The sequence below is a fragment of the Corvus hawaiiensis genome, chromosome 3 (assembly GCF_020740725.1).
Source record: "Corvus hawaiiensis isolate bCorHaw1 chromosome 3, bCorHaw1.pri.cur, whole genome shotgun sequence".
Lineage (NCBI taxonomy): Eukaryota > Metazoa > Chordata > Aves > Passeriformes > Corvidae > Corvus > Corvus hawaiiensis.
Genome location: NC_063215.1, coordinates 6,622,563 through 6,647,050, shown reverse-complemented (window position 1 = coordinate 6,647,050; position 24,488 = coordinate 6,622,563). Strand labels below are relative to the sequence as shown.

The 24,488-nt window shown below is 40.6% G+C and overlaps 1 protein-coding gene and 1 long non-coding RNA gene across 3 annotated transcripts in view; one reads left to right on the top strand and one right to left on the bottom strand.

The window, feature by feature from the left end:
- PTCHD4 (patched domain containing 4) overlaps positions 1–24,488 on the top strand; it is an 87,685-nt gene that overhangs the window by 23,973 nt on the left and 39,224 nt on the right. For both annotated transcript variants that reach the window (XM_048298838.1, XM_048298837.1), the window contains exon 2: positions 694–1,174. In XM_048298838.1, the coding sequence (XP_048154795.1) occupies positions 694–1,174 (481 nt within the window). The remainder of the gene's footprint in view (positions 1–693; positions 1,175–24,488) is intronic.
- LOC125323670 lies at positions 7,086–13,786 on the bottom strand. The gene is made up of 2 exons (XR_007202604.1): positions 13,742–13,786; positions 7,086–7,626 (listed from the first exon to the last, which is right to left on the bottom strand). It is a non-coding gene; the product is annotated as an uncharacterized LOC125323670 (long non-coding RNA).

Sequence of the window (24,488 nt, the reverse complement as noted above, 5' to 3'; positions counted from 1 at the left end):
ACTGAAATAATTGAGACCAGAATAAGGTTTATACTCTTGAAATGTATAAAAAAACAAATCCTGGTTAGACTGAGGTGTTAAGGTAGATTCTTTTCTCTGTGCCACTGATATTAATCCATCAAATCTCAAATAAACTATTCAAAAAGTCTGATTTTAATTATATTTTTCTGGAGACAGAGTAGCTATTAAACTTTGTGGATCTGTCTGTATACTGAGGAATCAGGCTTCATTTCTGTACACATCCAACTTCTAAAAATCATTTCCAAAGTGTCAAGAAATCACAAATCTTCCAGAAATTAATCTTCACCTCAAACTTTTCATAGTAATTGGAGATTTGTCATTGCCCATCACTTAAGTGTGGGAGGTCATTCTCTCCCATGGGGTGAGGAGCTTGCATGCAATGTTTTGGATGATCCTGGACATCTGGGAACATCTGAGGCTGCAACAAGTATCTGAGCAGTCCCTGAACTGCAGCACAGAAATGCAAATGAGCCTATAATGAATAAGACGGAGTTGTGGCAGGGAGCAGGGACAGATCCCAGAGCTCACTGAGGTGAATGGCAAGGCTCCTGTTGAGTGCAGTGGTGTTTGAGCAGAGCTCTCGGCATGTCTGTGAGAGGAGACAGAGTCTATCACTGCATCACGGCATATGCACGATAACCACACGCTCATCTTTTCTGCTTTCTCTCCCAGGATGGAAGGAGCAGTTTCATTGGCCACCAGCTTGGAGGGGTCATGGAAGTGCCAAACAGCAAGGACCAGAGAGTCAAATCAGCCAGAGCCATCCAAATCACTTACTACCTCCAAACATATGGCTCTGTCACCCAGGACCTCATTGGGGAGAAGTGGGAGAGCGAATTCTGTAAACTGATGCACAAGATGCAGTTGGATCACCAGGATCTGCAGCTCTACTCACTAGCATCCTTTAGCCTCTGGAAGGACTTCCACCAGACCAGTCTCTTGGCCAGGGGCAAGATTTTGGTGAGCCTGATGCTGATTCTCCTGACTGCTACCCTCTCGAGCTCCATGAAGGACTGCCTGCGTAGCAAACCTTTCCTGGGACTCCTGGGAGTACTCACTATCTGTATTTCCAGTGTCACTGCGGCAGGGATATTTTTCATTACTGATGGAAAATATAATTCTACTCTGTTGGGAATCCCTTTCTTCGCTATGGGTAATTATTTATCTTCATAATAATAGGATTAACAGAGTTTAATGACAGGATTGTAAATTACATCCTCAGTTATAAAGTGCAGATTTTACTTTGAGTGAAAGTCTAAGTCATTTTCATCTTGCTAAATTGATCTGTGCCTTGCCAAAAAAAAAAAAAAAGAAAACAGAAAGAAAAATGGAAACAAAACAAAGCAGTAGCTACAACAAAAAGCAAATGACATTCCTGGAATCTCAGCCAATATGAGAGAGGGGCAGTTTTATTGATCTCTGTTACAGAATGAAGGAGAAATTGTTATTGAAAACTAGTTGGCTCAGCAGACAACAAGGATATGTGTTGACCCGACTCTGATGAGAGGCCAGCCAAAAGAGTAAGTTAAACAGGAGGGTACCAAGGAAAGGCAGATTTTAACATCTTTCCCAAGGAGGGCTTTTCTTCAAGCTCTGCCTGAGGGGCAGAGCGGGACAGGTTGGTGTAAGAATAAGATTGATGGACTTTATCTCAAAGAGGAGATTACAGTTGTGTTTGCCAGGCTGTGAGCACAGGAGCCTATCAGGATCTGTGGTGCATAATCCCCTGGTTTGTGAAATCCCAGATCAGCTGCTGAGATTTCTTTTGTGCTGCACCCAGACAGGAGAAGGTGTAGAAGAAGAACAAACGTAAAACCCAGCTCTTTAGGCAGAAGAATTGCTGTCATTCCTTCTGTTACTGTTTGGTTCCAAGCACTTTTAGTGCATCCGTGTGGTTGATGAGTTTGCTGGGAAGTTGCATTGGAAAGGCAGAAGGAAAGGTGCCCAGCTCAGTTATGGAGGCAGTGTTGTTTGGTGCCCTCACATCCGTTTGTCAGAGTTTTGCCATACCATGAGTCTGAACCCCAGGGATTACCCTGTGCAAAATCTCAGTGGTGGCAGCCCAGACCTAAATATTTTCATACTGGATTTTTAGTGGTAGGGAATCTTACCTGTGGCCAGAGCACTGCATTCTTACAGCTAATTGCTTAAGTTACATTCATGCTTCTAGTTCTCAAGACCAAGTACAGTATGGTAAGAGACAACTAAACATGGAAAGCCACAAGCTCGAGTCAAGGTTTGAAGAAGGGTCTTATACTTTTCTTAAAACCTCAACCTCCCAAAAGACCACATTTTCTTATCTTCCCCTAAGAAAACTCCTCATATTTAATCCATCCCCTAATAATGCCTGTGTGTCACTAAACAAAACGGCTGAGCTGTGGTGTCATCAGTCCTGATTTCAAAATTTCTGGAGCAGTTACTTGAGGTGGGAAGGAGTGGAATAGAGGGGTTGGTCAAGATTCCAAAAGAGAAAGGGAAGAGTGAGGCAAAAAACCCCAAGGACATGCACATTTGGTTCAGCCTCATTAATAGTGATAAACAAGGCTGTGCCAAAGACCCTAATTCAGTCATCTGCCCTGCTAAACTGTGACAATGGCCCCTAGCATGGGCTGCCCTGTGTCAGCTCTTCAGATGTTGTGCATGGCTCTGTGATGTCAGGGGAGTTGATGGAAAGAAAGTGCTGAGATGGGGAAAGGGAAAACAGTCAGCAGAGAACATGCCAGGCTGTGACAGGAACGGTTCCTGACCTGTGCGAGGGGTGGGCTCAGGAAACAAAGAACAGAGGATGACAATGAAGAAGAACAAAGGATGACAGTGAAGAAGAGGGGTTATGGTTGTTATCAGATTTTGGCAGCCTTTTCCTGGTGTGTCAGGAGGTGCATATCAAAGCAGGAACCAAAGGGCACTGCCTTGCTTGTGCATCAAGTTGAAGTAAAGACAAAAGGCTCCTGTAGGGATGAAAAGCACCTTCCCTAAATTGTACATTCCTCTGTTGGTGTCTCTTTTTAGATGGTTGGAGATATGGGTGGCACATTCTCTTTGCTTGACAGGTCCCAAACTTTTCACTCCCAAGGAGCTCCTCAATTTATACCTTCCCTGCAGCCCCAGGGTGAGACAGAGGTGAGAATTTCTGGGTGCCTCAGTTTCCCACCTCAATAGTCCATGATTTTGTTTGCTGTCTTAGGAAAAGTGACATTTATAACTTTCTGTTGTGTTTTGCGCTGTCATTCTTGTCACAGCCACTGCCAAGAGCAAAAGGAAAGGAAAAAACAACCTCTCTTGAAGTGAGATGTTTGCAAGGATTGTTTCTATAATATTATATTGAATGCAATTCAGGTTGCAAAAGAAAGCATTTATGTAACTCTTCTTCAGAAATTTCATTCAGGAGACTCAAACTGAATTGAAAAATTGAAAATATCATTAGAGAACAGCTTGCAGTGCTTGGGAACTGCTGCTTGTAAATATTAGGCAACACTTTTACAGTTTAACGAAGGAAAAGACAGGAAGAATGTCTTACCAAGATCTAAGGGGTTTACATTCTGCAAAGTATCGTGTGCCTTTAGTCCCTTAAGGGACATTGCCACCTAATGAGACCTTGCTCTTCCCAGAACACCCCCAGGGTCTCACAGACCTGGGCCCTCACTGGGCAGTTTTCTGCTGGACCTGGAGTCTGACACCAGAGTGGATACAGTGCAGACCCCAAGACTGTTGATTCTGTTGGTCAATAAAAAACCTTGGCCCATGCTGTACCAGTGTCCCTTGCTGCTGGCACAGCAGAAAGCAAATAGCACATCAAATAATAATTGAGTGAATACAGAAGAAAAAGTACACAAGGTGGGGTTTCCCTGAACTGAAAATGCCAGATTTGCAAGTCAAACTTTCAAATTCAAGTTACTTAGGTTAAAAAAAAGATAAAACCAGGCAATAACAGTGACACAGACCCTGCAAGTACAATGCAGAGTACACAGGCAGCATTAATTCTGGCAGCTCCCAACTTTGGAACACTTCAACCTGACATTTGCAAACCATCCATTTAAAACACACTTGTTTGGTCAAAAATATGCAGTTTCCTCTAACATTCACTTTTCAAAGGATTAATTTTAATGGAAATTTTGTGATATTCTGGGCTTGTCCTTTTTCCTGCAAGGGTGGCAGGATGCTGCCATCTGAATGACATGAATAACCCTGGATGTTTAGATTCACAATTCCTCTTGCAGTGCAGAGCGGCTCTGGGTTTCAGTAGGTGACAGAAGCCTACAGAAAAGTGAAATGCTTAATATTTTTCTAAATTTAGACTGAATGACCTCTACCATAATTATTTACCACAGTCCTGCAGTGAAGGAATGGTCTGCTGGGATAAAGCACATCTCTGCTGAACTGGGGGAAGAGTGTTAGCTCAGATTGGCTTTTCTCCTCTTTATCATTGAAGGTGAAAAATTTCAGTCTTAAGTTAGGCATGAGGACAGTGGTGGAAAATCTTCCCTCTTCCCAACACCACAGTTTCTTCAGACAGCTGCCTCAGGAAAAAGTTTCCTCAGTACAGTGTCTACCACTGCATTTTTGAAGTCATTCAGGAGAAACTCTTCAGAAAGGTCCCCTACAAATAATTCTTTGGCTGCCAGGATCTCCTGCAGACAGGAGCAAGGGATCCTGATTTTTACCTGTTCATACCCCAGGCAAATGGATAAATGTTGTGAGTTGATGAAAAGGTGCTTCTTTAGTCTCAGAGCCTCCTTGTTTATTAAGTAACTGGGCCTAGATGTTTTAGTTGTCTTTTTTTTAATCAGAATTTAGAAACCTCTATGTGAAATCAGAATAGGGGACAGTTCTACCTTGCTTTTCTCTTCTGGACAAATAAAACTTGCAGTTTCTTCTACAAATTTAACATCAGCAGAGCTGTCATGACTGGCTGTGTTTCAGACAGGAGAAAGAGGGTCACATAATTAAGTTTCAGATTTGTTCTGGCCCTGGTTAGATGTTCACATCCACCTTTTGTGTTTGGATTCATATGCAATTTCAAAGGGGTGTTATGTACGTGACATAATTATGGTTTCCCATGCCTAATCATCACTAATTAATATAACCAGAAGGTTAACTACATAATTGAGATATTATTGCTCCCATGATCTGCTTTTTAATGCACAGGAACCAGACTGATATCATCAGGGAGATAATTATTTAACTCAGCTGAGGTCCTGACTGTGTATTTTTAAATGCAGGTGTACCAATTACATCATTTTACATTGTAATTATTTTTGGCCAGTCCATGAAGTGCTTCATTATATAGATTAGTGGAAATCTTATGATAAAAACCATATACAATGTAATTATAGTGTAATTATGCTTTTTGTACTATAAAGGGTAAGTGTTTCTTAGAAGGCTGGATTCACAGTGGATGTGAGAAGCAGTTCCTGTCATTTGTAAGGCCAGACCATGAAGTCCATAAGATATTTGTGGGAACAGCTGTTTGTGACTGACTGTGTAAAGAACATCTCAGTGGGTGCTCTACCCAATATTGCTGCCATTCCTGCCAGTAACCACACTGTTGGTAGAGATGTAGTAAACAGATACAAAACCTTTAAGAACCAATAGGCTACATGTATTCAGCAGTAGCCCCATGACTGATGTAAGAGCTCAAGATGGATGGCAGAGATCGTACTTTCAGTGCAGACTTTTCTGTTAAAATTTCCCATTATTCCTTCCCTGGACTTATTCAAATGGAAGGAGGAATCAAGGCAATAGCAGACAAGACTCCGGGCAGTTATTAGCATTTCAGATAGAAGCCATCTAACCTTTTTCGGATGGCAGTTGTTGAAATAATGACTGGCGATCACCTTTCAGTAAATTTGAGATGTCACAGTGTTATATTAGTGGCAGAGTCATGGAAAATTGCAGAAAAAAAGTCCTAGTTCAGATGAGAAATTATTTTTTTCAAACCTCAGAAGACAAATGTGAGAGCCAGAGTACAGGCTATCACCAGTTTACCTGTACATGAAGTATCTCAGTATTCTAACCTTTCCTTCAAGCAATGGACTTCCTGATTACAAATGTGACAGAAACATTTCACAAGTGACTCAGACTTTGGGTTTGTCCTTTTGATGCAGCAGTAAAGCAAATCCCATATGAATCTCATATGATCACCTGCTATCTGGATGAAGAGCAAGAGAACGACCCTTTAGAGAAAAGAGACCTCCTGACATAAACCCCTACTTGTCCATGACTCAGAAATGCAGTGAATCTGTCATTTAGATGTAACAGCAGTTCATGTCCCTACTCATTCAGCAAATCATTAAGGGCTTGGAAGCACCTTGTCCTTAATTATAAAATTCTGTTCTTGACTTTTACAGAGGAAAATGGGAATTAAAAAAAAAAAAAAAAGAGTCAGCAGGGAAATAAATTAGAAGATTTAAAAATGTTTAAGATTATTTATTTTTTGGATGGACATCCAACACAAATAATTCATATGAATGGGTTTAGAAACTATGCATATTTGTAAAGTTGATTTCCCCATAACATCGTGTATTTCCTGTCAAGTTTTTCATTTCTATAGGAAAGGTTAACAGCCCAAGAACAGTCTTTCCTGGAATTTGAGTAGAAGACTAAAGCCGTCCTGGGGTAATCTGCTGCACTTGCACCATGCAGCCTGGTCCTGCAACTATGTCCTGTAGTGGTGATGGTTAGGGAGAGGCAACTGGACTGGGACTGTCCTCTCCTCAAACACATCTGAGGGGAGATTATCTCTGACCAAGTCCTTTGGGCCTTCTCACACCCAGCAGAAAGGGATGTACAAAGCAGTCCAGCCAGCCCCAGTCCCAGCAGTGGGGTTTGTAGCAACCAATTCATGTGTCTCAAATATTCCCCCCTTAACTGAGTGACACAATCTCAATTTCCTTTGCAGCCAATAGGGAGAAATAGGAAACTCCACAGCTATTTGGACAAGTTGGGATAAGATGTGTTAATCTCTGGAAGGTTCTATCCATCTCTGAAAAAGTGTGACTTCTTAGACTTTAACGCCTGAGGTTTTGTGGGTTTTGGGTGGTAAAACAGGCTAATTCCTAGAGTGAGTTATTTAAGGTTCTTTATTGGATGCACTTTTTCTGCGTGTTGATCTCATTTAGGTTGGATATGAAGAAGACTTTCTTCACAGAAAGGGAGATTAGACACTGGAACAGGCCCAAGGAGGTGGTGGAGTCACCATCCTGGAGGCGTTTAAGGAATGACTGGATGAGGCACTCAGGTCTACTCGACATGGTGATGTTGAGTCACAGGCTGGACTCAAAATCTCAGAGGTCTTTTCCAACCTAACTGACTTGATGACTCTGTGATTCTGTGATTCTGTTATATACATAAACTCTAAGACATAGATATGTGGTTGCATATACAGCAGATATGCACAGACTGCCTCGAATCCCTTAGAGATGGAATTCTGGTCCATCTTTTCCTGTAGAGACTCTTCAGAAGCTCTCTTATCAACACAAATGTCATCCTCCAGGGAGGGTGGGGCTGCAGGACTGCAGGGCTGCAGGTCAGTGACTCTGAGGCTCTGCATAGGTTGAAGCATTCACCCGTGGACCACTGCCCAAGCACAGACCATCCCTGCCAGATCTGTAATGACAGAACAAGTACGAAATACATTCTCTGGGTTTGTTTCTTGAAAAAAGTCAGATAAACTCTTCCTCCTTCTGACTCTAATTGGAACTCGATTAACATATTTATCCCAAGATAAGTCTTCAAACACTGTTGTTTGTTATTGTTATTAATAAAACATCTTCTTCAGCTCTCCATCTGTGGCTAACAGTCTGGTAGCTGTCACTTGAACTGCTTCTAATTTGTTGCAAGCATTTCTAAAATCCTTGGGAGAAAGTGGTTTGACAAAAGAAGAGAGAATGATTTAACCTAAAAAGTCAAAAGCTGAAAAGAATGGTATGTTTTTGCACTTCAAATGTATGATTACTACTGAATCAATACACCAATTCAGTTCTGATAGAAAAGGATATTCCCTCTTCCGTTGCTCCACACATTTGTCTGAACACCTCTTGCTTTCATTTTTCTACCTTTTCATGGCAATGTTCATTCCTGCAACTGGGTTATTTAAGGTTCTTTATTGGCTGCACCTTTTCTGCGTGTTGATCTCATTAAAGCAGGAGTCTCATTCCTCGTGCTTAGTATGTATCGATGCACATCACATTTACCTTTGGTAATTTGGGCTGGAAAGGAGCTGCATCATGGAAAAAATTTAGCTCCACATATATCATCCTTAATAGGGCACTGATAAATCCAGCCTCGAATAGCACCAACAGCAATTCCACAACCTGCCTTGACAGCTTCTTCCAGGGCTTAAAAATCCACACATTTATAAAGGTATTTCTTAACATTTCCACTGCTGCAGTTTGCACCTATAACTCCAGGGTCTGTCTGGTCCGACTGTGGAGTGTAATTTTTCACAGTATCTATGTTTATGCAAATACTTTTAGGATATTTTATATGTAGGGTTGTGCTTATTTCAGGTTGGATAAAATTTCCTGCCAGATCTTTTCTCCCAGATATTTTACTACTAGTTCATACTTTCCTGTGAGCTCCATACACAAGGAAGATTGATGGTGGCTTCTGGTCTCTGCAGGAGCATGGTGGATCTGCAGGAAAGAGCAGCTGTGGGGTAGGCTGAGGATGTGTCCTGTGTTCTTTGATGTGTTTTGGAAAAATTCGGTCTTGCACTGCTGTTTCTTTTCAGCTGGGAAGGAAAGGTGGACTCAGGTACCCAAGGAAGCACAGAGTGAATACTCTATGCTCCATCAAGCAGGCTCTCTGCCTGCATTAGATACTGTGATCCTCTGCAGGGAAATCCAAAATTGTGCCTCTGGGTTTTGGGCAAAAATGAAAGGCAGCAAATGCATTTGTTTTTCTCCTGGAATACATTTTGTGTGCAAATCATTACTGGAATTCACTGTTGTGAGATATGGTTGTGGCTCAAAATTCAGCCTGATGAAGAAAAGTTTGGATTTTTACACAGCTAGCTAAAACATCTTCATTATTTTGAATAATATTACAACACTAAACCATAACCATAAGGAAGAAGCATAAAAATTAATGACCATGCTAAAAAACCTAGTTCAGAAATGGGTACAAAGGAATTTCACTTGTGAAGAAATTTTCCCATAGCTGCCTTCTTTTAGTCTGATAATTTTCCCCTGAAGAGTTTGAAAAAGGATACAGAACTCAATAGACCATTTGCCAAATGTTCTAAATCAATATTTATCTGCTATATTCATCTACACTATTAAAAACTTTGCATAGAATCAAAGGCTTAAGGAGTCTATTGCAAATACCAAACGAACTAAAAAGACCTTACTCAGTATTGTATCATTTATATGTCCTTTGTGCAGCCACTAGCTAGTTGAGCTTTTAATAATTCAGTTTTATCTTTCCATTTCTGATCCTTTTTCACTCCATTTCCTTCCCATGAAGTGACTTCTCCTCTCTGGTGGGATAACTGCCTGCAGTCACATCCAGCATGCAGGATCCACATTGGCTCAGGGCTCACTTGTCCATGAGCAGTAAAAAATGACAGCAGCAGCCCATGTTATTCATGCCACCGTCATGTGCCTGTGTTCCTGGCCTTTCAGAGAAAAGTATTGCCAGGTATGACAACTGTAACTTTCCATGTGCTGGTCCTGCTGCATGTGGAGAAACAGGTCACATTTCATTCACACTCATCTGATGGTGGGGTGAGGAAGGAGATGCTATTTTGGATGCCCAAAGTGGCAGGGAGAGCTGCAGCAGCTGAAGATGCGGGCACAGGGCTGAATAGGGTGAAAACCTCAGGTCTTTGCCGCTGTGGATCACTAAAAATGCTCTTTAGGTTTTGTTATGCAAGAGCGAGCACACTGTCCCCACTGTCTGGGCTGGTTTTCAGTGAGGATATTTGCATTTGTCTCTTCCTCCGATTCCTCCTGCTGTGCAGGTCAGATGCAGTGCTGGTGAGCACTGCCTGGCTCCAAGCACTGTGCAGGTGCTGCTCTGGTAAGCAGATGCTGGCTTTTACCCAGACGTGGCTGTATTTCACTGGTGAATGCAATGGCCACATTATGTGGCTCAGCAGTCTCTAAAATCATTCTCAGTTCCCTGAGAACATGTAGCTGTGCCTCGGCACATTGTCCTTGCATTTTCCTGCAGTCATCCCTGGCATTTCAGCACTAGGAAATTTTTTGCTCATACTCTGTATTCCTAGAGTCCAAGGAGGAAAAGTATTCCTCTACAACCTGAAATGACACAGACCTGCCCTACCCACATATCCCAATCCATATTCAAATGCAAATTTGCCCTGGAAATGTTAAATACCATAGACTTTCCTCATGTCATGAACTCCACTGCTGTTGATATTCTGCTTTTAAAGAAAACTATTTTTCTAGCATTGCCATGAAACCATTTAGTACTATAGTATTCTGCAAACCTTGCACTAACTCAGAAACCACAGCTATAACCTACTAGAGGGAGTACTTGCATTGCTTTATAAAGGGGGACCTAGTGGCAGATTACTGCACCTGGTGACACCCTAGAGGGTGAAAAATTCTGTTTCTTTGAGGTTCTAGTTGATACTTTTGCTGTTACTGTTGAGAAATTATTATCCTCCAGGGAGGACATAGAGTTGCAAGAAGCTGAAGGCAGGGAGGTGTTCTGTATACTGAGTGCAGAGCAATGAAACCTTCTGTCCTTCTACCATAAGTGGAAACTGTTTAACACAACGTTTTCTGTTAATGCAATTTAAACCTTCTAAAACTAGACTGGGAGACCTGGGAACAAAAAGCCTGTTTGTGCTTAGAGTAGGTATCACTGCAAAAGAAAACTGTGAAAAGAGCAAAACCCAAACCCATTTAAAGAGCAATCTTCTCATGGCAGAAGCTGAAAGAGAAGGCTCCAAAGGAGAGATGCTGACTACTCTGCTGAAAGCATTACCAGGAAGTGCATGTTGGAGCTGTACAAAAACTGAGTATTGTGGAAGAAGAACCACCAGTGCAAACATCCCTCCCATCACACTCACAGTCAACTTCAAGACACCATTTTTTGGAGTGGGAGCTGCTGGACTCACCTCATCTTCTACTGCAAAAGTAGAACCAGAGAATCACAGGATGGTTTGGATTGGAAGGAACCTTAAGGATTATCTAGTTCCAATTCGTTTGCCATGACCAGGGACACCTTCCACTAGACCAGATTGCTCCAATCCCCGTCCAACTCAACCTTAACACTTTGCAGGGATGGGGCAACGACAGCTTCCCTGGGCAACCTATGCCAGGGCCTCACCACCCTCACAGGGAAGAATTCCTTTCTACCATCTAACTCCACCCTCTTTCAGTTTAAAGCCATTCCCCCTTGTCCTGTCACATGCACTTGTCAAAATCCCTCTCCAAGCAGCTCTGTGCCTTTTGTATTCCTTTATGTGGACTTTCAGTGTCTCCCATCAGAGCTAAGAAACAGCAAGAACTTTATCGTGCAGTTAGCCTGCTTTTAAATGAATAACCTTGGTAGGATATTGAAGTAGGGGAGGCTTTACTAATCATAGATGGAGATGTTCTAACTCTTTCTCAGGTTATTTGGAGTCAGGCAACGCAGTTAATGAAGCAAGTCTCAAAAGATTTCTCTTACGTGGATTTTGACCTCTAAAATACTGATTCTTTGCCTGAAGGGAAAGTAATAGATAGTATCCCTTTATGGACTATTTAAAAAAAAAAATAGTGTAGATATTTATGATGATTTTAAAGTTGGTCAGGAGGTGTTAAAGTAATTGGTGGTCAAGGACAGACAAAGAAGACCAACTGCATAAACACAGAAAACTGGGCAAAAGAAGGCAAAAATGTCAATCCATTTATTTAATATTAAAAATGTCAAAAACTGTATATGTGGTTCAGTTTTATAGCAATGAAATTGATAAATCTTAACCGCTTGGGAGTTTTGTTCACAAGTGGAAAAAGACACTTATCAGCTTTTCAATTTCTAGAACATTGTCAGTGCTCCAGGAGACCTTTTCTTGTCTTTTGTGACCTCCTTTACTAGACCCTGTCATGTTTGCATTCCACTTCCCTAGGACCTGGCAGTGTATTGCCAAATGCACAGCAAATAATGCATTCCTTAGGAAATCTTATATTTTAGCTACTGGTAAATTCTCCTTGGACTTCATTCAATGTTTATTTGAAAAGATGAACGTATTTTTAATTTCATCAACCAGTGACGCAAATGGCCTGTTCAATGTCTTTTCCTGGAGCAAGTTGCAAGGTTTTTAATTTCTAGAGGGGGTTGTTTTACCTGATATTAGTAAGGAAAAGTGAAAGCATCATGGAAATTGTTGAATAATAGTTTTTTAACCTGCAGATCAGGTTCTTTCACTTTTCCCTCAGCAGTGTGTGGAACTGTGAACTGATCCACTGTTAGCTTAAATAGCCAAATGGAGTACACAGGTTGTATTGGAAATGCCTCAGACCTCAGGTGCTCCTCAAAAGAGGTGCTTTCCAGCTTTTACACCATCTCCTCTGAATTAATTCAATTGCCTTAAAGTTTTCAATTCAAATATCACCAGGTTCCAGCAAAATTAGACAGTTATTTCTCATAAATTCCTTTGAAAACAAATGGTCAAGAATTATGTTAGTAGTTCAAGTGTAGTAAGCCTTTTGTTTCCTAGGAAAAAGAAGTGATAAATTTCTAGTTTTCGTAATTTTCAAATTCTTTACTTTCCAATCTAAAATATCACTTTACATTTTCTCTGAGGGAAAAAAAGGAAATGGAGAAAAAAGGGCCAGAAAAAAGCCAGGGTGTGAGGAAATGAATAAAGGGAAGCATCCAGTAGCTCCTTTCTCTTTTTAAATTGTCATCACAAATGAAAGAAAACAATACATTTTGTTAGATAAAAGATTTAAGCACAAAAGTTCCAACAACTTTATTTTCAAAAATCTTACTGCAAAATACAATGTCAACAGATGTTTTAATACCCTAAAGCAAACATCCATCTAGAAAAAAAATATTAAATTTTATGCCATAAAATTATTTTTAAGTGTGCATGATATTATGGGAAATATGTTTTATTAGATAAACCTGATTTTTAAAAATCAGTCTGCAAGCTTACAGGAGAAAAGAAACCATGCTGGTATAGTCTATTTAAATAATGGTAATTTGATTTACTCCTGCACAACATTTTGATACATGCACGTATTTGTACTACATTAAATCATAGTAGCTTATATTAAATATAATAATGAAATATTAAATCGTAAATGCACACTCTTCCTGCTGGAAAGACATAAATAACTGAGGAAAAAAAATTCTGCTATGGTATTCGACATCTTTCCCCATGTCCTGGAATGAAAAAGAAATCAATAGTAGTAAACTTCTTAGATAATGCAAGGTTTGGCAGCTAAAAAATAATGAAAACGCAGCCCCAGCACATTGTTAAGCAGCTCATTTTGTCAACATGTGTTCCATCACAGTTAAGTGCTGGATTATGCATCTAGAAACAAAGAATGTATTCACATTTGCAAGATGAGCAATTGCATCCCCAGAACAAAAACAATGAGATCACAGTAGATAACACGATGAATATGAATTCCCAGTGTGATGCTGCTGTTAACATGGGAGGAAAAAATGGGGAAAGTCTGCTAGGGAAAGAAGGGGAAGGTGACATCAGTTAGGAGAACAACTTTAGGAAGATGTTGGTTGGCATTTTGTGTGGACTCACCTGATGAAATGCAGATGTCTGTCATGTCATGTCATGCATGTCTGTCATGTCATGCAGCATCTCTGTGGCACTGCTGAGCCATTCCTAGAGTACATTTCAAAACAGACTGGAAAACTGGAGTTCACTGGGAGGAACGGGATGTTCATGTAGCACTCAACAGCCGTGCAGGACAGGTGGAGATGGCATAGCAGGAGCCCTATGTCTGGAAGCTGCAGGAAAACCACTTCATATGAGAATAAGGACACAATTCTTTTACATGGAAAGCATTTCATCACTGGGACAGTTCTTCTGGGCTTGACGGACTTTATGATTAAAAAAATTAAGACTAAGACTTCATTTTGTAGTGTGCAGGTTAGACCTCAAAACTGTGATTTTGATGCAGAAATGAAAGGTTGCAGTGATTTGGCATATGATCAAAATAGTTTTCCCAGGTCTCAAAACCCATGAATTTTCTGTTATGGAAGAACATGAATTTTGTCTTCTGTCTGCGTAACAAATCAGATTTGCTTATGCTCAGCCTAAATTTTCAGCTTCTCAACCTTATCTCACTATTCCTATTTTATGCTCGCCTTTAGGGAACTTTGGATAATTGTCTTTACTCACCAGACTCCTACAAATATTCTTGCAGAATAATCTTATGCTTATATCTCTGTTGCATATCCTTTGTTTTGCAAGACTGATAATAAAAACCCCTCTGCTATTTCATGGCATTTTGTAAGACTGTCAAGTTACAACCAAAATCCAAATTAACTTCCAAACCCTTTCTTCTTAGAAAATTTTGAGTGCACAAGGTCCACTGGCCACTTGATACACACGGATGTTTGGTGGTTTACTTCATTTGTTCTAGAAAATTTCTAGTTCACACAACAAACTCTTCCAGGCCTACATGTTTTTTATTCATATGAATTCAATATGTGCAAAAAATACTGGAAAGCTATTATTGTTCATATGCCTCACTGGCTTTTGATCACATTTTCCTGAACTCATACAAGAAACAGTAGGACTCCATGAGATGTTGCATCACAGGGATTTTCTCTAATGAAGACATACTTTGTGTCTTCTATTGGTTTCTGTTTTCATATCACTTCCTGCTACACATTGGTCTTAAAAACTTTGCTCTTCCATAAACCCTTCCAGTGTTCTACCTTGTGGCTGTCCCAACAGAGAGCTGGTGGATGCTCGTGTGTGTAATAAACCATGTGTTGCCTCTCAGCACAGAGATTAATTTCACCTACTTCCCTTATCTGGTACCTTGTTAATGATATTGCTCTTTCATACTGATATTTGCTTTTTCCTAGACATGAAAGTCGGTTTTTGTGGTTAGCAATTGCTGCACTCTACCTCTTAGGGTCAACAGAATGATTAGTTCTTCACATCTTCTGTCCTTTGACACCCTTTTTTATGTCTTTCCAGTACAAACTGGCAGTGATTCAGTGACGCTGGCCCTTCACACTGCTATGGTACATGAGAAGACTGAGTATTTCAGATTTATGAAATACAGTGAAGGAATAAGTCTCAGTAAGAGCTCAAATTCAAGCTCTTCCTCATCAAAATTGAAGCACTTACTTCTTAACACACTTGCTGGTTCTATGATCATCACAGCCAGGATTTCACAACAGATTTGAACCCATATGCAGAGACTCAGATTTTAACGCAGGGCAGGAATAGTCTACTGAAAGTTTTCTCTCATCGCAGCTCACCCTTTATGGCTTTCTTTTGGTAGCTTGCATTCCTCAGATCAGTGCTGAGTACTGGATTTCCAGTATAAAAGATTAAGTCAATATCTAAACCATTTGGGAACCTAGTACTTTCTGGAAATCAGAAACTGCTTCTTAGTGCAGTCTATCTTTAGAACTACTTGCAGTAGAGAGCAGTTTCAAAGGGAAATGGAAATAAAGCAGTTATATTACTTTTTTTTCCTTTTTATCCCTGTTATGGCCATTTTACTTGCTGCTGACCACTTCCTAGAGATATGGTCATATTTTTTCCCTGCTTCCACAGATTCCTGTAGTCATACCTTTTTTTCCACAGTTTGTTTTTGCCTTCTGTACTCCAGGCTTCCCCTGGTCAATGCAGTTCATCTAATATTCTTCCTTTGTCCTTTCTTCCCACAACCTTGTATGCCCTTAGCTTCTTAGAACGAAGCTGTAGTCTTTCTTTTTTCTGTTTTCAGTTACAGCATTTGATTCCTATTTGCATCAAGTGTATGACATGTTACTATGAGCCTCCTCAAACTGCTTTGCAAATCACTTCTTTGGTTTTCCTAAGGAACTCAGGATAGCAGTGTTTCCCCACACTTCTTACAGGCAGCATCCTTGTAAATCCCTCTGTGCCAGCTGCCTGCTGCCTGTGCTGGTAATCCCCACATGAGGTGACATTGTCAAACCATAATCCATAGTCTCCTTGTTGCCTCTTCCTATTTGCTAACACTGTTCTTTTAATAGTCAAACACTATAATCTTCCAAGTGACAACTAAGGCCTCAGCTTATCTGCGTGGAGCAGCAGAGGATCCTAGCAGTCAGTGAGGCTAGAAGAGGAATTTGCTTCCAGCCCCATCCCAGCAATTCTGGGAGATGTGCTGCCTGCTCACCCACGGCCTGGTTTGTAATGTCTGCCCACACCAGCTCCAAGGATCTGGGAAAACTCAGTTTCGTGTGAGGGATGGGAGTAGGACTGTTGTGAGGAGCACTAAAGGACCTGACTGGCTAGAAGGTACTTGGTTCTCAGCATCCTGACCCCTTTTCCTACATCTCTTGAAATTTTCTCATTGCTCTTCAGATAACGTAATTGGTAAAATGAGCCTAGCTACACTGTTCATCTGCACTTTACTTTTTGGGTTTTGAGGGGTGAAAACCTACCATGGGCTGCAGCAGTTGTGTTCCTGATTGCCCAGGTGGAGTCTGCTCCTCCTCCTTCAGGCAGAGTCCAGCTCACAGGTTTTACCTGTCTCTCAGACCCCCATCTTATCTGATCCCAGGTAAACAAGGGTCTACAGGAAGGTCCTCCATTGGCTGGACTGAGCTCTGGAGAGTCCCACAATGCCTTTGTCTGGACAGACTTGCTAGTTTGGTCCTGGTAAGAGCAGAGAAATGGCAGCAGCATGAAACAGAAGAGCTCCTTGTACCAGATACTCCAAAATACTTGATTAAAATGTATGTGTATTTTTGTGTTAGAAAAAAAATATATTGCTGGCTTTGTTGTCAGGCAAAATATGTATGTGGTGTGACAGAGAAGGGATTCCTATACTTCATCCTTCATCAATCTTTTGCCTTCCCAAAAACTCTTCTCAACAAATCAGTGTGGAAATGGCAGAAATCATGCCCTTTTCACACTGGCTTCTCATCGTTATGGTTGAATTCACAGGATAAGTCCATCAAAGTCAATGGAATTGCCTCAGAAATTAATTTTTCTGGGATATCTTGCAGCAGAAGTGCTGTTGGCTTCTGCTTTTGTTATTGCTGTGCTCGTAGCATGTCCCTATTGTGTGAGATCCACTCCAGGCTCTGAGGACCCTGCAACACAAAATCCTTCTGGAGTCTGAGAGAAAGGAAAACTGAAAGGTTTCATCAATGTCACAGAGGAGACCAGGCTTTAGAAATTTAACATGTCCCTTGTGACTCCCTTGCATGGTATGGTTTAGGACCACACCATCCAAGGGCTACAAAAGCTGGGTGGGAGTAACCACAGAGGAAGCCAGATATCTGCTTGGGAAGGTGCCCAGGGCCTGCCACCACTGCATAAAATGAGAGAAGAAGCCACTAAAACTACTTTGTAATTTGATTTACTTGTGGTTGAAATATTTTCTCTCACTATAAAGCATTTGTTTGAGACAGATGCAGCTGAACTGGTCTGTATTGAGGCCATGCATTACTTGGCTGAGGAGGGTGTTGCTGCAGAGGTGGAGGTGCATTGCACCACTGAGGTAGAGCTGTTTCCTTCATGTTTGGCTGTAAGCCACCACCAAAACTCTGTCAGGAGGACTGAGACAGCTGCTCTAATGCTATGTATGTCTGTACTATGCACTCTGGGACCTCCATTCAAGGGCAGATTAGCATTTAAAGAGTATAATGAAGGGTAGCAGCTGGCTCATCTGCTGGTCTACACCCAGACAGGCTCACCCAAGTGAGCTACAAGTAAGAAAGAATAACCATATCCACTTTGGAGAGCCATAATGATATTGGGAAGGTCAGAGTATTGCTGGAAATACCTCAGACACACTAGACATTGGCTAATAAAGGGGAGTAGAGGAAAACTCTTTTGCTCAATGAAAAGATAAGTGAGAAAGAGATCAGCCCCAGTGCCAGCAGAACTGCTACTGGCACCAGCTTCACCAGAGAAGTAGCAACAGCAATGGCAAATAGTTTCATAATCCCTAGCTGATATCAGCATCCTTCTGTTCGAGTCTCTAACTGAAGTCACAGAATAATTAACCTTGCCTGTGTTATAAGATCAGCAATGTCCTGAAGAGACTTGCACTGAAAGGATATTTACTGTCACATATATGAGTAGGAAAATCACATCAAATTCTTATCAGAAAGTTGGCATACGGCATTTCACAGATAAACGAGCGTTTATCTAAAGGTGAGATATAAGGGCTGAGGCTTTGCAAGAGAACTCTCTTTTTCATCTCAGGGATAGGTGCAAAATGCATCCAGAGTCACCAGTGGGATGAGGCCCCCAGGGGAGTAGTGCACTATGGAACTATGGCTGTCCAGGTACCATGGATTTGTTGTATTCCTCGTTAACACACAGTTCCACTGCCATGTGCCTTCACACCAGGCAAGGCACTGCTTCCCCAGAAAACACCAGCAGGCAGTTTTGTACAGCTGTTCCTGCCTCATATAGTGATTTTGTGAAGAGATTCTCATTTTTTGGCTTAGTGGCTGCCAGCACATCTGGGATGGGCAAACAGCAGCCGTCATTGCAAGACTGTTGATAAGGCTTTATCCTGTTTCATCCTCCAGCATTGCAATGTATTTAAGTAAGAAAAAACTCCAAAGTTACCACTTAAATATGGATTAAATACAGATTTTCTCCTTTAAGCATGTTTTTTTGAGTAGATAAGGAGGTTAAAACTTCTGGGTTTTTGATCTGAGAACTGAGCCTGAGAGACAGAGGAGGAATCAATAAGCTCCTTTATGCTCTTCTGCCAGTAATACCTCCTTGTATGAAAGTGAAGCATCTATCTAAGAGGGAGAAAGTGTGGTGAGAAATAATTTAGTTGAAAGGGTGTCTTTGAATGGGTGAAGATATTCAAGATGAAGCTCAGGAGAGGAAAAAAAAAAAGAAAAAGAAGAAGTACAAACAACCCCAAAAGAGACAACTTGAAATTTTTATCTATTCTGATGAAGTTTTAATGTCTTTAATTTCTTCTTTGTGTTAGCTAAAATATTTTAAATATCTTTCTATAGAAATAAATTTCTACCCTGACAGAAGAAAAGGCACAAGTGATACATTCTCAGGAACAGCTACTATGATGGCACTGTAGTTATGATGAGACAATAACATTGCAGTTAACTTTGAGATAATTTTCATGCCCATTTTTCACATAACTGACATTTCACCTACATGATGGAGTTATCAAATTTTTTACTGTTTGTTTCTTGCTTAATAAACCAGTTTGTAGCAGAGAAGAAGTAACAAAATAATTTTAGTCTAAAATACAGATATATGAAAACAGCTTAAAAATTACAGCATAATTAAAATTCTATTTCCCTCTACCGGCAGTTTTATATAATGAAGTGTACAGCTATGAATATATATTTGGAAACTTTTGAAGTGATCGTGTATGGTTACGAAGTGATCACATATTCTGGCAGATCTGGTGGGAAAACAAAGCCAGATATCTTAAATATCAGTGGACCTTCCTTCAGATGGCATTTCAGCTCCATGGAAGGGCCTGTGCTCAAAAGCTGCAGTTCACTCATTCTTATTTGTTCTAAATAAAATATTCAAAAATACAGATTAGTATACGGGATCTTGCTGCTTTGCTTATCTGAGGGTTTATTATAATATTTCAGCTTTGGCTTTCTGTCCTTCCAACATACCCTTAACTCCAGTATAAAAAGGAGCAAGCTGAAAGTGGGAATGAATCTTTGACTTATGATTTAAAATGTGAGTCTGATAATTAATGAATCACAATAGAAACATCACTGTCTATTTTAAGCCAAATGAAATAAAGAGACTAGGGGGATTCTTTAATAATAATAAACATGGAACTCTAATTTCTTTTTATACTCTGTGATCACATACAAAAGATCTAATATAAATAATTGCATTAGATGTCTTATTTTTGGAAAAATGCATAGCTAGTATTTAGGAAGACTCTTATTGCTCTGATTTATCTATTAATGAAGCAAAACCCAGTTAATTACCTAATTTGCATGTTACTTTGTATCCACATATATGGGGGGATGAGCGCTGGGGAGAGGTTTTGCATCAATCAATTTTTAATAAGCTAATGAAGCTGGCTGGGCTGACACTGCAGATCAAACCATTGGATGTTTTTCCCTTGCTGGACTGAGAATTTGTGATCAAGGTACAGATCAAAAGAGCTTGTGAGCTAAGGCAAGACCTTTCCTCCTCCACTGCCAAGGTCCCGTTACTGAACTGTGAGTCAGGAACCTGTTTGATGTCCCTCACTCTCGTCCCAGAGCCTCGAGTGAGAAGAATATTGTAGCTTGTAGATTCTTGTCTCTTACCTTCTTCCCTGCCTTCTCCTCTGCCCCACTGCTCTGAGGCAGAACAGGACCCTGTAAACTGCCAGCCAGAGTCACTCATATCAAGGCAGAAAGTGGCAGGTGTGCTGCTGCTTTTGCACCCTTTTTACATCCCATCTTCATGCTCTGGGGTGTTTTCCCCTGTGCTTTGTCTGTCCCTAGTCTGTGCCCTTGTGTTGGGATGCCTTTTTCAACCTGTCTGTCCCCCCATGATCATGTCCTTGCTGCTGCTGCATCCCCTGTATCTGTCAGGAGCTGCAGCCTCAAGGAAAAAGAGACTTACACAGTTTTCCCTGAGGCTTTCCCAAGCCCTGTGCAGCAGAGGGTCTGATTTGCCATGTAAAGCAGATTTGTACAAGAATGTGTCTTCTCTAACATTAACCATTTAAAACCAAAGCATTTGGTTCTAAACCATATACTGGGTGTCCAGGCTGAGCCCGCCATGGCCAGGTAGAGCAGTACCCCCAGGGAATGCTCCTCCCCACACCCAGGTGGGAGTTGGAAACAGTTTTGAGCCCCCACTGATGTTCTCATCTCTCTGTGTTTGACAAGAGAGGGAGCTAAGGACAACAAGTTTTGTGTATAAACTAAACTCTGCGTGGCTAAAGTTGAGAGAGATTAATTTCATCCTCAGGGTCTTCTGAAATACCCTCACATGCTCTGTGCACGCACAGAGAAAGTGCTATTAAGCACAAAAACTCATGAAAAACACTAGGTCTTAAAATGCAAACATCTGCTACTGCAGAAATGAGGGGATTTGGCAGAAAAGAGGTTTCCAAAGAACAGTCCAGAGTCTCCCAATTTCTGCTGCTTCAAGTAACAGCTACAACGTATAAGCCATTTAATACTGAAAAGAGGGCAGGCTCATCACTGAGATAAATTGCTTGTTCTGGAGACTCAGCTACAGCACAAAAGTAACAACCAGCTGAAAAAAATATTGTCCTAATTACACTGGGTCATATATCGAAATATGGTAATTTGAGTGCTGAGTCATCAAGACCGCTGAGGAAAATTTTTTACTATAAAAAAAAAATTCGTGAAATCTGTGTTTTCTGGTTTTAAAGCCATCACTGGGAATAAGATAAATAAAACCACATCAGCTTTTTATCTAATCAATGCAATTTTGCTTGATTTGTCCACCATTTTTAAAATACTCTCGGAGTTTTATTCAGATTTTTTTACCTTTGTGTCTAAGATGAATTTTAACAACTAACATGAGATTGAAGCTCAAACAGCAATTTGAGCTCCTTATTATACAGGGCAGAAAGATTTTAGACCCAGTGGAGAGTGGTAAATGCCTTCATAAAAGTTCATCTTAGCTATTCAAAACTTAGTTTTATAGACTAATTAATTGTCTTAACTCTTTTTATAATTGCTGTTACAAGCAGCTGCTCTAGAAAGTGATAAATCCTTCATATTTTACCTACCTAGTGCTATGGTCTCTATCAACTGACCTTAGCTAGACCCTGACAACTGGTCTAGATCAGATGCACAACTTTTCAGACCTCTAAAATTAGTGAGATCAATCCCATTTAGCTTGATGCAGTAGATGAACTTCCACATGCTCCTGAATTTAAAATCACATTGTGTTTAGAGCAGAGAAAGGATATATTTTTACTTCAATATTCTAAAGCACTCTATTCAAAGCTGGGGGGAAAAGGGAAGGGGTGATTTGTTTGAAATATTGTAGAGGAGGAGTTATGAAATCATAGGTTGGCAAGACATTGACATTTCTAGCTTGTTGACATTAAACATGAATGTCATTTAAAGATAACACCTGCCTGAAAGAGCTTGCAAATGGGGTTGTTTAATACCATTTAATAATGTTTAATAATGTGGAAGTGAGCAGAAAACCTATTAACTTCAATTAGTATTTACATCAGGACACCCATAGTTCAATGAAATGTCTCCCTTAATGAAAGTCTTTAGTACTGATGTTAAATATGACAGAAGTCTCCTAAAGAAGAATGGGCTCAGCATATATTTAATGGCTGTGCTGAATTAAGGTGTTTTGGACAACACCAGAGGACAGGAGAACAATGAAATGACCATTCTCATGAAGAGATGATGCAACAGACCAAGGATATGCCTGAACTGCTTCTCACGCAGTCAGTGGGGAGAAGGACACAGCTGCAAGGGTCAGTCATCCCTCTTATGGTCTCAAGAGGATACAGAGCAGCTGCTGCTCCTTTGCTGCAAAGGAGAAGGCTGTCCTCAGCTTGGACACCTCACCCAGGGGTACCTGAGAGGGCAGAGTGCCACCTCCACCAGCAAGTGTTTGTGCTAACATCCCTATCATAAACATCTGGCCTCACTTTCCTGTTTGGATAGAGAGTCCCTCCCTCGATATTTTTACCTAAGCATCTTTTCTGGGTTTTACCTCCAGCAGTGTGTAGCCTGAATAACCTGGTTTGTACCAGGTCATTGTTCTTCTGCAACTTCTCTGAGAATAATGTGAGATCTGTGTAGCTTTCATGCTCATGAGACCATCCCCTCATGCCATGCCATGTAAACATTTGTAAGAGATAAAGATACAAATACAGGCTTTAAATGGATCTTGGCTGCATTGAAAAACGTCCTGGCAGCCTTGGTTTCCCTTGCATTGTACACAGGAGGACAAATGCCAGCTGATAACAAAGAAAGAAAACAAGATGATAAAATCTCAACTCAATTCTAAGAGTAATTGCAGACTTTATCTTCTAAATGCCTTCCTGAGCTTAGTCCAATTATTGCCTGTGGGCAATTTTGATATTTTTATCCAAATTTCCTAGTTGCTGGAGAGACAATGAAGCAGGGCTAGATCATGACAAATAGGCAAATGTAATCCAAAGGATTTCACTATCAGCTTAACTACAATTATACTAACATAGAAGATATAACACAACATAGGGACACAAACTTCTGCAGCAATATGTCCATACCATCTTTCCTATTTTGAATTTTGGTGCTCTTGTGGAACAGTACAAAAATTTCCAATTCTATTAGGCTGGAATTTCCAGCTCAAAGTAGCACACAAATGTGTGGGGAAGTTTACATCAATCATACTTGGTTTGATGAAGCTTACCATGAATTCAGCTCTGCTGTTTTATCCAAGTATTTTTTCCCTGAGCATTATTTTCAGCCCTGGGTGATGCTCTGTTGGAACCCATTGCCTCACAAAGCACAGGCTTGTGGACCCAGTCACACAGAGCAGCACTGTGTCCATATATGCATCAGGATGGTATCACTACCCAGTATGGTGGGCTCAGTTTTCTAACCACAGTGCTGGACAAAACAGGTCATAGAAAAACTGTCTGTTCTAGAATTTAACAAGGAATCAGCTGGCGATTTAAGACACTTACTTTCAGGAAACAGATATATGAGAATAAGGACAGAAATTTATCCATACAACCCTCTCCTCTCATTTTTTTCCTCCAAACATCTTTCTCTGTTTTCTTAGAAATCATTGTAAAAATCACCTCTAGGAATAACAGTCCAAGCATTCCAGAGTTTAAGCTCTGCTCGAGAGCAAAATAATGTGATTCGTCTTTAATTGCCATAAACATCCCCCTTAGTGGAACTAGATGTCAAAATTTTAAATTCCCTAATCAGACTGGCATTTAGTTACTTTATTCAATGAGATGGGAAAACAATCTTAAAATAGAAGTAACTATATAAATACAAGTTTGAAATTCTGAGGATAGAATTAAAGAGTTTTGTTTAATTTGTGAGAGCTTTGCATTTTTTTTTCTGCAGCTGAATCTGAGCTCTGACAAAGTAGGAACATGCTCTCTCAGCTGATTAAACCAAGCAAAAAGTGTTGGCAGAGGGGAGCTGAAGGTCTCCTGATGCAGTAATGGTGCTCGCTCCACTCCCAAGAGGTGGGAGAGTATTATTTCAGGTTTGCTGGAAGCTGGGGTTTTTATGAATGTTTTTAATGCCACATTGCATTGGTGTGTGCTGAGAGATCCTTCCTCCATGAGGAAAAGCAGCTGACACTGGCAGTTTTCAAGCAAAACTCTTTGCAGGGCAGAATACCAAAAGCACCA